The sequence below is a fragment of the Chaetodon auriga genome, chromosome 10 (genome assembly GCF_051107435.1).
Source record: "Chaetodon auriga isolate fChaAug3 chromosome 10, fChaAug3.hap1, whole genome shotgun sequence".
Lineage (NCBI taxonomy): Eukaryota > Metazoa > Chordata > Actinopteri > Chaetodontiformes > Chaetodontidae > Chaetodon > Chaetodon auriga.
In genome coordinates, this window is record NC_135083.1 from 16,619,853 (window position 1) to 16,634,061 (window position 14,209).

The following is a 14,209-nucleotide window of genomic DNA, read 5'->3' on the forward strand; positions in this document are numbered from 1 at the left end:
TGTGCAGTGAATGTCTCTCCTTTCACTCTAATTGGTGAAATGAGTTATATACCAAAGGGACCACGCACCTTCAGCCAGAGGGAAAAGAACAAATAACACAAAGGAAAACACAAAAAGACAGTCAGTCCCCACAAGACACTGAGAGCCCTTACGTGGTTTCTTGGTTGTGACATTGACTATGCTGCTCTGCGGACCCACTCCAGCGCTGTTATAGGCCCGCAGGGACATGTAATAGGTACTGCTGCCCTCCAGATCCCTGATGAGCACTGAAGTTTTATTCCCCACTGTCCTGATCACACTGGCTGTGTCCTGCCTCTGCCTCTGACCCCAGTACTGCAGCTAAAAATCACAACACAAACACGCAGATTATACTTGGTCAGCTTGTGATCGAATTGTTACTTACTACTTCCACCTGCAACTGTACGACTGTGGGCATGAATATACTTCAGTTTACTTCATGAATGAATAGTTATGTAGACAACAACACAAAAAGGTCATTGCATTGTTCACTAGCTGTTGGCACTGTCCACTATACTTGTAGAGTTCCTATTGTGTGGGCATGTGTTGGTTTGACCTCGTAGCCCAGGATGCGTCTGCGGTTGTTGCTCCAAGCCAGTGGCCTCCAGGTGACCTCAACCTCGGACGCTGACACACTCTTCGCCCTCAGCCTGCCTGGAGCTCTGCTGGGCTCTGAAAGGCATACAGGATGGTCCCAATAAGGAGGAAGACCCAGATTCATTACGCCCACGTTTACTGACTGACTTACTGAATATACCGCAGCTCCATCCAATCTATCCAGAGTGCTCCAACAGAAAGTCCTGGAATTCACGTCACTCAAAAGTGTAATAGGATAACTTGGTTCTGCGTTTTTACACAGATCCCCAGCAGTGATGTCTACAGCAGATTCATGACAAATATGAGGACTGCGTGTTTATAGTGAAAGAAAACGATAATAATGGAGATGCTGTTCCTGTTAAATAACTGATGCAGTTCTACACTCGTCTTCTAAATGATCTCAATGGACAAAACCTTTTCCTGTGCATGTACATGGACGTGTTTACAAGACATTAAAGAATAAAATGAGAGTCCTTGGAGAATAACCATCTTCTCATCATCTATCTTTACAATAAACAAACCTTTGGCCAGAAAAGTAATTACCTTTCATTTATTGTGGCCTGCTTTTCCTGATAAAGATACATTATTCTGTTGTTTGTGTAAGTGTCAAACCAAAACCTGCTCAGGCCATCACTGTCTGCAAGCAGCTATGATTAATTAGTCTATGCACTCAAGACAAAGCTTAAGTATTTCTCTGTAACATTTATTCATGACTTAAATGTGCAACCGTTTTGTCTGATATCATTATTAAGTGCAATAAATTGAGTTTACCAGAGTTTAAACTCATCTGATGTGATCATCAGACTGTGTGGGTGGGGTTGGATCAGACCGACAGTGCTGTCTCAAAAGAAACATACAAACCAACAGTTGTCACCAAATTTCTATTCAAATATTGTTTAATCCCAATCATAATAAGAAACTGACTGAGAAAATATGTTTTCACAGCCTCTCAGGATGTCTGAAAACAGGATTTTAGACTCAGAATATTTCCAGCGTGGGTCCACTTGTTCGTGCATGGCTGTGGAGCAGGCACTGTTTAAAATATCAATTACTAAAACTGGAGTCAAAATAAAATATGACATAAATAAGACTAAAGCTAATCTGATCTGCCGCTGCAGTGTGTGCTCATGTTGTACATTCCCAGAGTTAGATGAACAGACGCTTTGTTGTAATATTACACACCTTCCTCTGCTGAGTAGATGGTGGTCACTGGACTAAAAGGGCCTTCTCCCTTGTTGTTGTAAACCCCGACTTTGACTTGGTAAGGGGAGAAGGGAGGGATGCTTTCGTTCTTGAAGACATATCTCGAGGCATCCGGGGAGGTGACAGCAGCCTGCATCCAGCCCTGCGCCCCAAGTGGGCGGAAAGCCACCACGTACCCAAAGCCCGGGCCACTCTGCAGCTCCTCAGGAACAGGCTGAAGAGGTATGAGATGACTCAGAGGGATGACTCAAGATGGCTGATCTTAAAGATATCAATACCTAAAATAAATGTAGCTTTGCACAGACTAAGGCCCTTAGAGGAGTAATACTGAAGGTGGTACTGTACGTGCAAGTCTTGCATGAACTCTGTCTGCTTAAGTGCTTTTATACTGAGGAGAAATAAAACAGAACTATTAAAACGGAGTTTATTCTTTACGCTTTATCTTCCAATTACACATTAAAAGAAATAAAGGACTAAAGTGAAACCAGAAATCGTAGATGATGCAAAAAATAAGGTTACAAAAACACTCAATGCCTAAGTCAATATTTCATTACTCTTGTGCTTGATGTCAATATCAATATGCATGGGTGCATTTCATATATATATATAAATACACACACACACACACACACACACACACACACACACACACATATATATCTGTCAAAATTGTGTTTTTTTCATTAAAATCCATTTCAGTTATGTATTTAGATGTAGCACATGAAAAAATACAGTCACATCCACTCCCCCAAATATTTAATGTATCTAAATACAGTTTACCTCCCAAGTGATGACCAGCTCTGAACGCCCTCCACCACCACCATTCACTCTGGCCGGAGTCACCCTGGGAACTAACAGATCAAACACAGTGTTAACAGGGTGGACAGTGGGCAGTTTTTAAAGAAGAATCAAAATCAATCAGAACTAATGACATCGACTTTTTTATCCCACACATTCTTCTTTCCTGTCAAAACCTGGCACCTACATTACACACAGTGCAACTCAATCTCAGACAGTTCAGTCAGATTTAAGTGTTTTATGCCTAACCCTAACCCTAACCCTATCCATAACCACTATTTGCCTATTCCTGACCCTATACCTAACCTAACCTTACCTAACCCGTAATCCTATCCTCAGTCTTCACCCTAAAATGTAATGATTTAAATTGTGGTGACCTGTATTTTGCCCCCACAAGTAAGGTGAGTCCCCACAATGTGACTGTGTAAACAGATTTTTGTCTCCACAATGTGAGCAATACATGGGCACACACGCACACATATGCACACACACACACAAACTGTTTGACTGGAGCTGCCGGGCCTCATTGCATTTGTTGTGAATTTAGTTCATATATTGTGTCTTGAGGAGGTGGAGAATTCTCTGAAATACACTGGTACAGTGAAGTTCTTTGAAGGGATCTAATTGTCACCCTGAAACAGCATCCCTCTACGTATAATGTGCCTAATTGGCAAACAATTTGCACAAAAGGCAAAAAAGTTAATGTCAGAAGCTACTGATACATACGCATTTCTCTGGTGCGGGCTTTTTTGGAGGGTTTGCTGGGCTCCCCCGTTCCAATGTTGTTGGTTGCCAGGACTCTGAACTCGTATTCCACCCAGGGACTCAAGTCAATGACAGTGGCTGACAGCTGCTTCCCCCCGAGCAGCTCAGGAACTGAGAGACATCACAGAAATAACTTTTCATCAAAGCCCTGCGAGATCTGCCACTGAAAGTTAGCCATGCTGGTGATGTGCTATTTACTGTCATTTTATGTGTGGTGCTTGAAAGGAATACCAGTCATACACCCCACACTCTTTCTTACGTACTCAGTAAACTTCACGTTCACACAACCTGCACTCAGACTGTCACATGAAACAGACCTACCAGTGGTAACGGCTTGCCACCCAAGAAAGAAGGGCGTTCTGGCCTGGATGGTGTAGCTGAGGATGGGGCTGTGGTTGTCTGTCCCAGGACCCCATGACACAGAAGCAGTGGTCTCTGTCATCTCAGTCACGTGACAGTCCACAGGGGGGCCGGGGGCACCTGGGAGGATAAGGAGCCACAGTTGACACACACACACGATGACGCATACTGTAGAGATTAATGAAGACAAGAGGCAGAAGAAGGGAGATACAGAGCGGATAGGCCACGCTTAGAGCTGATGTTCCAGACTGATTAGACAGAGAGTTATTAAGATGGCTGAGAGTGCAAAACAGAAGTACAGTAAATCCAGTCCGAACACTATGTGTGTTACAAAAGATTTAAATATCTCACTTTATTTCTTATGAAATGCAGTTTATTGCACTAGATCATAACATGTCCTACAGCAGTGGTTCACAGTCTCTCCGAAGGTTTGCAAGGTAAATCACGAGATGACTAACAGGATACAAAGGGAAAAGATACACGGATAGCAACTGGTGAAAAAGCTAAAGTTGAAATTGGGTTTCTATTCTAGCAAGTGTTGCTTTTCCTTTGACGTCAAAAGCAGACTTGTTCGAGATGTTGTATACATCCTTGCACCATTGCAATGCCTACACACACTGGGCACTCTCTACCATGGAGCGCTGAGACTTATTACAAATTTAAAGCCCTTACTCATTATTGCTCCTTGTACGCTGTGGTTGGATGGTCTGCCTTGTCCTCTCGTAGAGACTTAACCACTGGCATATTCTTATTATTATATTATTACACTTACTATCATATTGCACTTGAAAAAGAGATTAATAACCTTAACAACACCAATAAAGGATATAAAATAAAATCAGAATTATAATTTCTTTGTTGCAAAAAATTCTATGAATTTTTATCTGATCTTATGAAACAGTCGACGGATGTTACAAGGCAAAATCAATCCTGGGGTAAAGCTATTTCCAGCTAATGAACATATGTAACCTGTGATGAGGTGTCATAAGTAGACATTGATTCATCTTCAGGGGTCAGAAATCAATAACGTTGGGTGGATAATGGTACGTCTGCATCACGGTGCATTGAGGTCTCACAAACATGGCAATCATGTGGATACGGCGTACACTGTCAGGCTTTATCGTGCTTTCAGTATACACTCCACAGTTTGTTTACATTCTTTCATTCACTTTGTGATACAGAGTAGTACTGGGAAGGCTTATTTGTTTCACTATTGAATGGGAGACTATTACCGTGTAGTCAGCCAAAGCACTTGTGTTTGCATTCTTTCATTCACTGTGAAAGAGAGTGACATTCATGGCCAGCAGACGGTTGGTTGCAGAAAACGTCTGCTATCACACAAGATGTACACACAAAATAGAGTGTCTCTCTGCTATCTCCTTGGCTGCTGTAGCCCTGATGTGTGGATTTTTTTTTTTTTTTTACGTAGTGTGAGGGACATTCTTACCTCTGACCACCACATCAGTGGCGATAGACACACTGTCCACCTTGGTCTGAACAGCACATGTGTATTTCCCAGCATGTCTCAGTTGAATGTTACGGATCATGATGTCACCAGCCGAGCGCTGTCAGTGCAGAAGTTCAGAAAAGCAACGGCAAAAAAGAGAGAGGAAAAAAACAGTAAAGCGGCAGAAATTTAAAGTAGCAAAACTAAAAGGACTGCAGAAACAAGCGAATGCCAAAGTGATTTTCTTTTGGCACTTACATTATGGAGGAGAGAGGTACACATGAGTCCAGGGACGCACGAAATGACTGAGTGGAAGTTTTCATGATCATTTATGACGACGGCTCTTTGTGAGAAATTAAAAAGCTTCTTTCAACTCTATCCCTTTTATTCACCCTGATTCCATTTACTCTATAGACAACCATTCAATGCCAAATGCATTATTAGCTTTGAACTTTAAAGTTAGAGCTAATGTTAAGTTGATGTCTTATCTATGAAAGTAAGGGACTGAAACAGAGTGAGAGCCGATAATTACTTTGATGTATAATCAGGGACATTTTATAGAGATAAAAATTCAGTTACTGCAAGTCATTCACTCTTTGAAACTCCCTGCCATCATTAAAATAATATTAACTGGGGATGGAGCGCGTCACAGATCTCTCACTTTGGCAAATTTCATATACAGCAAGAAAAAAAAGAACCTCCAAGCTTGCTTATTAAATCAAGTGAGACAGTAAAAAGTCTTACAAAATAGAGTAATCATATGTCGTGAGGCTTTTAGATGTAGGATAAAAGGTAAATGACATTCTCCGTCCACTGCACATCATGTCTGTCTCTGCAGCATGAGGCAGTGCAGTTCCTTTATGTTCAGGCTGACTTGGCATGATTCATGTGGTGTTAAAAAAAAAAAAAAAAAAAAAGCAAAATACAAACCGCAATATCAAATAATTATAAAGATGTACAGCAATGTTCTGGTTTTCGAAATGTTCCAGCTCATCAAAAATGCTGACTGTGCTTCACACGGCCAATGCATCCTTCTGTCACCCTTTCATCTCAAGCAAGCGCCATCTTATTTCCGTTGGAAAGTATATTTCAGTTTCTGTACTTTTGTGTTTAAAATTTCAGATGAACCTGTTTTTTCGTGAAGACACCATGAGTCCCATGTCAATCACAGTGCTGCTCTGGCACTAACAACTAGCTCTACAAAGCGTAGACATAGCATGCGTCTATTTGCAGCTGCTGAATGTTATGAACCCAACGAAAGATGAGGATGTAACCAACAGTGAGGCGGGTGTAAGCATTGCTGGAGCGATAAGGTTTTTTTTTTTTTTCCAACTCTCAGTGTGTCCTCTACCAGCAGACCTTTTAACTTTTACTAGCCAGTGGCACCATTTCCACAGTAGATCTGAAGATAACATTAGCCTATAAAATACATTCAGACCAAATCAGTCTGTGATATCTCTGATTTATGTGCTGTAATGCGGTGCTTGTGGAGCTTGTTGCTTGACATTTGCTTGATAAGGTACAACCTTAAGCTATTACAACCCTTACAATTTACTTAAAAATTATATTCTTCGGCATACCCTGTGTTGAATCTCTCTTTGTAGCTTTTAGAAGCTTTTAGAAAATATTAGAGTGTGTAGAAAGACAAGTCAAACACTGGGAATCATGCATTTAGGCAAGCAGCACTTAAATCTTACAATAGCTACACTGATGATGCCTACACCTTAGGTATCAGGCGATGACTCACTGCTATTTTATGTTACAAGTCTCATTCTCCTTGAGTTCGCAGCACACTCTATCAGCAGTGAAACGCATGTAATAGTCTGCTGCAAAAGAAAAAAAGGATCTCTCCCTATAGATCAGGAAAGTTTAAGTAATGTGACCATGCACCATCAACATGTCAATAGCTTCTCTACCACAACAGGTCAGCGGGGGTTCATTGTGGAGGAGTCAAGTGTTTAAATGAACCGCAGGGCTACACGCCATTATAAAGCTCTTGTTATTGTTAATGATCATGCCAAATGCAAAAGACAACAAGAGGTGATAAAGAAGCCAAGACCTCGTAATTGCTTTTCCTAATTAAAAGAGAAAAATATTTGGTGTTAGATGATCAGATGTAATGCATGGCTGAACACTGCTTAATGAATTCCTTTGTTGCTGCTTTTTGTCAATAGAGGAGGTGTTACTATCAAGCATAACAGGCATAGATACAGCCCTCTCATTCAGTTTAAAAAAAAAAAAAAAACACAAAAAACATTATGTATGATTCATCATGAACAAGTCTTGAATACTTTGCTCCTGAAGAGATGAACCTGATATTAAGCTGTAGAGAATTAATGTAAGCACATTAATAAGCACTGTAATAGAGTTCAAACGTCTAATTTCTTCATGAGTCACTTTAAACTATTGTATATGAGTACAAGTATGTGGAGAAAGATGTTCTGAGTGTTATCGAGTGTGGAAATGTTCACAGAGAGCTTTGCTTTAAGCCTGTCTTTAGATGCTGGAGGATTCAGAGATAAATCATACAGATCATGAAGACGATATAGAAGTAAATGTTTTTTTAATCAACATGACAAGAAATCAGATTCTGTAGTTGTGCCACAATGAATAGTTGAAAGGTAATTTAAACCAACTCAAAAACTTGTGTCAATATGATTTCTGAAGCACATTTTGATCTGAAGGGGATGTTCATGTGCAACCTCCCGGCTGCAGCATCTGACCTCATCCACAGAAGAACAATAGGACCCATGACAGTTTGCTTACAAGACACACAGCGGGGACTGACTGCATGTGACTGGCAACGTGGTTGGCTGTGCATATGTGCAGATTCTATTTATTGATTTTAGCTCAGCTCTTAATACAATGGGGACAGGCTACAGTACAGTGCCCCTGCAAAAGCTTCTGGTCTTTCAGTGAATGGGGGTCTTGTGCACTCAGTCAAGGACTATTTAACTGACCGCCCACAAAGAGCCTTTGTAAAAGGAGCACTTTCTGATGAGGCTGCGTTTTCTCACCTTTCTTATTTTCTGTTTACACCAATGAGATGACACAGCAGGACAGCAATTTTAAGCTATTCAAATATGCTGATGACAAGGCTTTAGTTGGTCTTTTTTTTATAAGAATGATGGTGTCTCTGATTACTTTGTCCAGGCTTCCAAGCTGGAACACTGGTGTGAATCCAGCTTCCTGCTAATCACTGCTGGAAAAATAAATGAGCTTATTTTAAACCATGCAGACACATCCCAATGTGTCCTACACTTTGGGACCTATCTGTAGGAACTGTCACCTGCTTTAAGTATCTAGGAGCACACTGAATGACAAACTGAATTTCAATCACAATGTTTGATAGAATGCACTTACCCCACCAACTTTTTCAAAATATGCCCAGTGGCTTCCAAAGTGGATGAGCTGCTCGTTGAAGAACCAGGTGAACTTGAGGTCCATGGTGGGGTCATGAGATACCTGACAAGGCAGCACGATACTCTCACCCACAGTCACGTCCAGATGACCTGCCGGACTGGTGATCACAGTTGGCTCTGTAAACAGGGAGCACCATATGATATCTTTGAGCGAGCAGTCCTTCTATTTCTTTATGCTCCCTGAACATGGAGAAATAATTGCAAAAACATGCCACACTCCAAAACAAAACCTGTCCTCTGTCAAACCCTGTCCTAGATGTTAGCCAAACAAAATAAATTACTTTTGAGTCTGCCAGTGAGCTTATATTGCATCTCTTTCTTTGAGTTTCATAAATCAGTATGGTCTTCTATATCACTAAACAACGACAAGAGGAAGGAAAAACAAACAAACAAAAAGAAAAAACTCAACCATTACGGCAGGTCAGATAGAAGCCTATAATTTGGCTCTGTTTGCAGCGAGACAAAAAGCCATCCTATTTCATCCTCAGCATGGTGTGCATCAACATAATCTTTGGTCCGTCGCGGCTGGGTGTCTCATTCAGCGGCAGTACGGTGCAGAGAATATAGCACGGGCTGAGAGGCCAATACACCAGTCCACTGTGAATTATGCATGCATGTCATAAGCATCTAATGGACAGGCAAGCCAATGCAGCATGTCAGGGGGAGTAAAGGTCTATATTCGGCTCTGTCAAAACAAGCCAGCTTGTTTATCTCGCACCCCCTAAGGAGAACCGACTGGTCATGGCAGTGCATTCCAGGTGAGTCTTAGGAAAGTTTGGCACCAGATGCAAAATGAGAGGGGTAAAACTTTCTGCTTTCGATTGCAAAGCTGTCACGCTCATTTCCTCTTATGACTGGAAGGAAAATCACAAATTGGCTCCCTCATTCCCCTCAATGTGCACCGTGCAGGGCAGTTCTCATTTTGTAAACCGATGGAATGACAGTATTTTCCAACAACCATACAGAGACGTTTTTAATGTACCAATATATGCTGATTTAAATGCATACGATAGCAGGAGTTGCTTGGATGTGTTGTTATCCCAGAGTATCCACATTCTGGGGAAGTGAACTTAAATAGTATGCCTGAGGTTCAGTTAAGTCAAAATAACACGTCTGGGATGAAGTGGTAGCTGACATCAAGCTCTGGTGGAATCTAAGAAATGATTTGCAGGTGAAATGCAATGAACGGCAATTAACTAGACGGGACGCTAGAAAGCAAACTGTGTTCAGAATCCAGAGGACCAGCACAGTCCTGGTGCAGGGTTCAAAACTCACAGTTTTACTTAGAAACCAAGCAAGTACTCAGCTTAAATTGTAGTTAGGTAAAAAACCATTTGATTAAGATTCAAGTTTAGAATTTGGCTGATCAATCATTACCAAGCAAAGACATCAAAAGGTTTACTGTTTCCTGCTTAGCAAATTTGAGGACTTCCTGCTTTATATATTATATAAATATATGTGGGTTTTGGACAAAATATTTCTTAAGATAAATTGCAATGACATTTTAAGAACTAATCAATGAATCAGTAAAATGAAAAACATATTTTCAGAGTGATAAATAATAGAAATGATCATTTGTTGCAGGCTTAATCAACAGTGAAGATATTTCATTGTCATTCCCATTCATGTTTACATTATTGACACTGACCTGTACACAGTGTCCGTAAAGATGGTGAAGACACAATGCGTGATATTTTAAACCAATTTCTGTATGTAAAACCTGAATCTGCACAGTACTGTGCTTGTGCAGTTCCTTAAATTTGTGTAGTACTTGAATAAATGTATAATTTAGCTTCCATCTCTGACCAGTATTATAAATACACATGCATATATACAGTACACTGTATGACAGCTCCATTCGTACACGTATAGAGGCTGTGGGGGAAAAGAGAGCTGAAATAAGCTTCTATGCAAGTCAATTTGCAATTCAAAAAACTTGTGAGGAGGAATCACCAAAAGGCATTTTAATAGAGCACCGTTGTTGACTCTGCTCTTTAGAAAGACCTAGAAAATTCATTGCACTGCAGAAGTGTGTGATTTATATGGATTGAGATCTTAAACAAACCATGGCCATGAGCCACTGTGCAAGAAAGTATGAATTAAACATTGAGGCGCATGAATGCAATGAGCCCAATGAGCTCCCTGCAGCCACTGCCAATCAACTAATTGGACAGTATATCTGTCAGGTAAGAAGAGGGGAGTCTTTACAGGAACTCTGTGTCACCATTTGTTCATCAAGCGTGCAGTGAGGGTCAGTGTTGGTTAATTGTAGATGCAGCACTGGTCGGTTGTGTCTCACAGCTCTTGAGTAGACTGTCAGATCATTTATGTCATCATTAATGATGTGTTAGTTTATTGCAAGGGCTGTGAGACACAACCTGCAAGAGGTCTGACGTTCAAATGGATCACACATTAAATGTTTTAACAAAAAAAAAAAAAAAAAAACAACCTCATTCCTCAAATACAAAAAGCAAACAAGCTTTAACTGTTTGGTGTTCATGTAATTACACTGCTTTACTGTAACTATATTATGTATACTGTAGGGACAGTGGTTACAATGGAAACAGCTAATGAAATAAATGATATCCGGCTGCCATTTAAGAAGCCGAGTGAAGAAAACAACATCTTACCTTTAACCAAAAGGCTGCCAGCACTGCTCGCTACTCCAAACTGGTTTCTGGCCACACATGTGTAGAGTCCAGCATCCATTTTGGTGACATTTGATATCCGTAGGCTCCCATTATCCAACACGGTAACTCTGCGGGTGAAAAGAGAGTATATATATATATACGTATATATATACTGTATATGTATATATATATATATAGGGCTAACTGACAGTGAATTAGTGTTGAGTTAATAAAGTACAGCTCTACTTGTGGAAGCTTGCTTGGCTGTCATTTTATATACATTCAAAGTGCATAAAAATGTATTCTAAACGAGCAAGTCCTGTGTCCTAAAGCAGTTCAACTTTAGCCCGGAGTTTATCTCAGTGAGTTTTAATTGGCTCCCTGTGCTTTAGGCTGCCATACGAGAAGCTCAATGTGAGGAGTTACAGCTTGATTTCTCAGCAGTTGATAAGAACAGCCAAAGATCACATGATGAGAGGAAAGAGTTCATCGAAGTTAAAAATTCTTAGTAACCAAATGTTATAGATCTGCTCATACTGTGTAAGCATAGCACAAGCGTTATGTCACAAATATTGCTCCAGCAGACATAAACACACTAAAATTTGATAAGAGCGTGGTTTTCCATATTACTTAGTTGTTGAGACTCTGGCTGTCACATATGCTGCACTACACGCATCAAAGGTATTAATTTTAATACAGTTAATCCAGCACTCCAGCATACAGTGCTGCATGATGGCAAGGACATGTCACCCTAAATACACTGGTAAGAAGGGAGGCAAAAGCAGCATAATGTCAAACAACATTTAACGGAGGTGCAAACCAAAATAATTCAATTAAACCCTGATTTTTAAAGCAGCACTGAGATCATTTTAGTTCTTTGTAGTGGTAGGTTCATACATAAAGACATGAGAGGGCTGCTTCAAGCTGTGCAGCTGTTCATTTCTATCCTGGACAAATGCTTTAACAAGTAAACAGTACAAACAGCGACTAGTACTGCTATTAAGACCCAACCCAACCAGCCTTGGATTTAGTCCAATGGAGTCATGTATATTTCAGTGAAATTTCACCAGCAGAGAAACCAATTCGACCTGCCTGGTTGTGTGGTAATAAAAGGAAGCTGGAACCTCTATGACAGATCGCACTCGCGAGTCCAAATAACAAACATTCTCATTTCATCTGTTGGCGTCATCAGTCAAGCCTGAAAGATTTCCTCTGACAGTGAAAGTGCACTGCTGCTACTCCACCAGTCAACAAGGTGCCTGAGTGACGTAAAGGCAAATATGAAAGATAAATCAGCAACAAGGCGTTGCTCAAATAAAGCACATATGCTTCCAGTCTCTTCGTTCGTGTCGCAGAGTTATCTCATTTAATCTGTTTCATCTCACAGCAACAATTAAATTCATCCACGGGCTTAGCTTTTCTCATTTCACCCAGTGCGCTCATATTCAACTCAAACAATCACATCATTATCATTTGTTCTTTTAACTATAAACCATGACTACAAATCATGAACTACTTTTTTTGTCATTTTAAGTGCTTGTAGAGTGAGATGAAAAGACAGATTTCTAAGGCGAAAAACTAAACTTCAGATATGTTGATGCCCCCTCTTGGAGCGTTGAAAAGATTTGTACGTGATTGAGTCCTTAAAAGCCTGTCAGTGTCAACAAGGCCTTGAACACCGTGTGTACAGAAACATGTGCACAAAGAACTTGCACAGAAATATGCATAACGGCATTCATTTTACCCAATTTTACTGCATTTTGAGCAGAGTCAAGGATAGAGGATAAAAGAGAAGACACATTAAGTGGGAAACTTGTTTGGTGAGGTCTACACGTCTGGGACAACCTAACACTCTAAAGAAGTGAAAGAAAGGACAGGGTCACAGGAAATTGAGGCACACACTAAAAAAATACATGGTTTGATTAATTCTTTTTATCGACTGTGCAAAAGAAGCACTCTTTTATTTGGTGAAAAACTGACCACATGCTGCACAGAATGCTGCAGGTGGAAAGCTAAAAGGATTTAATCATGTGTTCAGTGTGCAGAAGTGATTTCAAACCTTTATTTCATCAAAAAATGATCACATCTCATATTCCATCTCATTTTTTCATTTTTAGCACTGTTCATGTTTGATCCTTCTGTCTTCCCTGTTATCAAAGCATTTCAGCAGGTTTACAACACACATTTCCTTGTTCTCTGTCCTTTGATCTCTGTAATTACTGGAGGTAATCTATCACATCCTTTAAAAGACAGCGTGGCTGAAATTTTTGCTTATGTGCTGCATCCTTCTGTTTCACAGCTGCGCTTCTATCGTGTTTTCAGGATTCAATAGTTGCTGTTTTTTCCTTATCTTGTATTTTTAAAGTAAACAATCTGAAATAATATGATAGAAATATGTTAGTCCAAGCAAAGAAGCATCAGCAATAACCTGTGCTCATGTTTAATACATTATGTTACTGATCCTTTCTGAGGTTTGGCTTGTCTGTTAACCTGAATGGGTTGCAATTTATAGAAGAAGGCTCCTTATGTAAGCAAAGACAACATCTTGTCTTGTTAACTGTTTGTTCAAAACCTTCAGATTCTGGTGATGTGGACTGACCTTCTTGCAAAGTGTCACAATTCACTACATTTTTATTGTTCTGTGAGGATACAAATGTGCAAAACTCAGCTAGGTGTTAAGGCTAAGCCTTTAAATATAACTTTTACAGGACTCCATAAAGCAAATTCATTAACAAAGAACAAAACTACTAACAAAATCTCACTCAAACAGAGTGGAACACAATAACCAAAAGCGCACTCAGAGTGGAATTTACAAAACCAAACTGGAGAACTGAGGCAGAGTTGCACACTGAACGTGGTGTAGAACAACAGAGGATAGGTTAACACACGGGAGAGATCAGGACGAACTGGCAACCATGTGCCCAGAAAGTCTCCCCTAAATACTGCCGGCATGATGACTCTAACACACT

General features: G+C 40.3%; 1 protein-coding gene across 4 annotated transcripts in view; it reads right to left on the reverse strand.

Moving 5' to 3' along the window:
- Positions 1-14,209, reverse strand: part of cntn3a.1 (contactin 3a, tandem duplicate 1) — a 74,549-nt gene that overhangs the window by 3,980 nt on the left and 56,360 nt on the right. For all 4 annotated transcript variants that reach the window (XR_013077719.1, XM_076741154.1, XM_076741153.1 and 1 more), the window contains 9 exons: positions 11,241-11,368; positions 8,552-8,727; positions 5,189-5,306; positions 3,703-3,861; positions 3,343-3,492; positions 2,599-2,669; positions 1,798-2,032; positions 575-690; positions 153-339 (listed from right to left, as the gene is read on the reverse strand). Coding sequence is in view for 3 of the 4 variants with exons in the window: in XM_076741154.1 (XP_076597269.1) it covers positions 153-339; positions 575-690; positions 1,798-2,032; positions 2,599-2,669; positions 3,343-3,492; positions 3,703-3,861; positions 5,189-5,306; positions 8,552-8,727; positions 11,241-11,368 (1,340 nt within the window). In the remaining variant the exon portion in view is untranslated. The remainder of the gene's footprint in view (positions 1-152; positions 340-574; positions 691-1,797; positions 2,033-2,598; positions 2,670-3,342; positions 3,493-3,702; positions 3,862-5,188; positions 5,307-8,551; positions 8,728-11,240; positions 11,369-14,209) is intronic.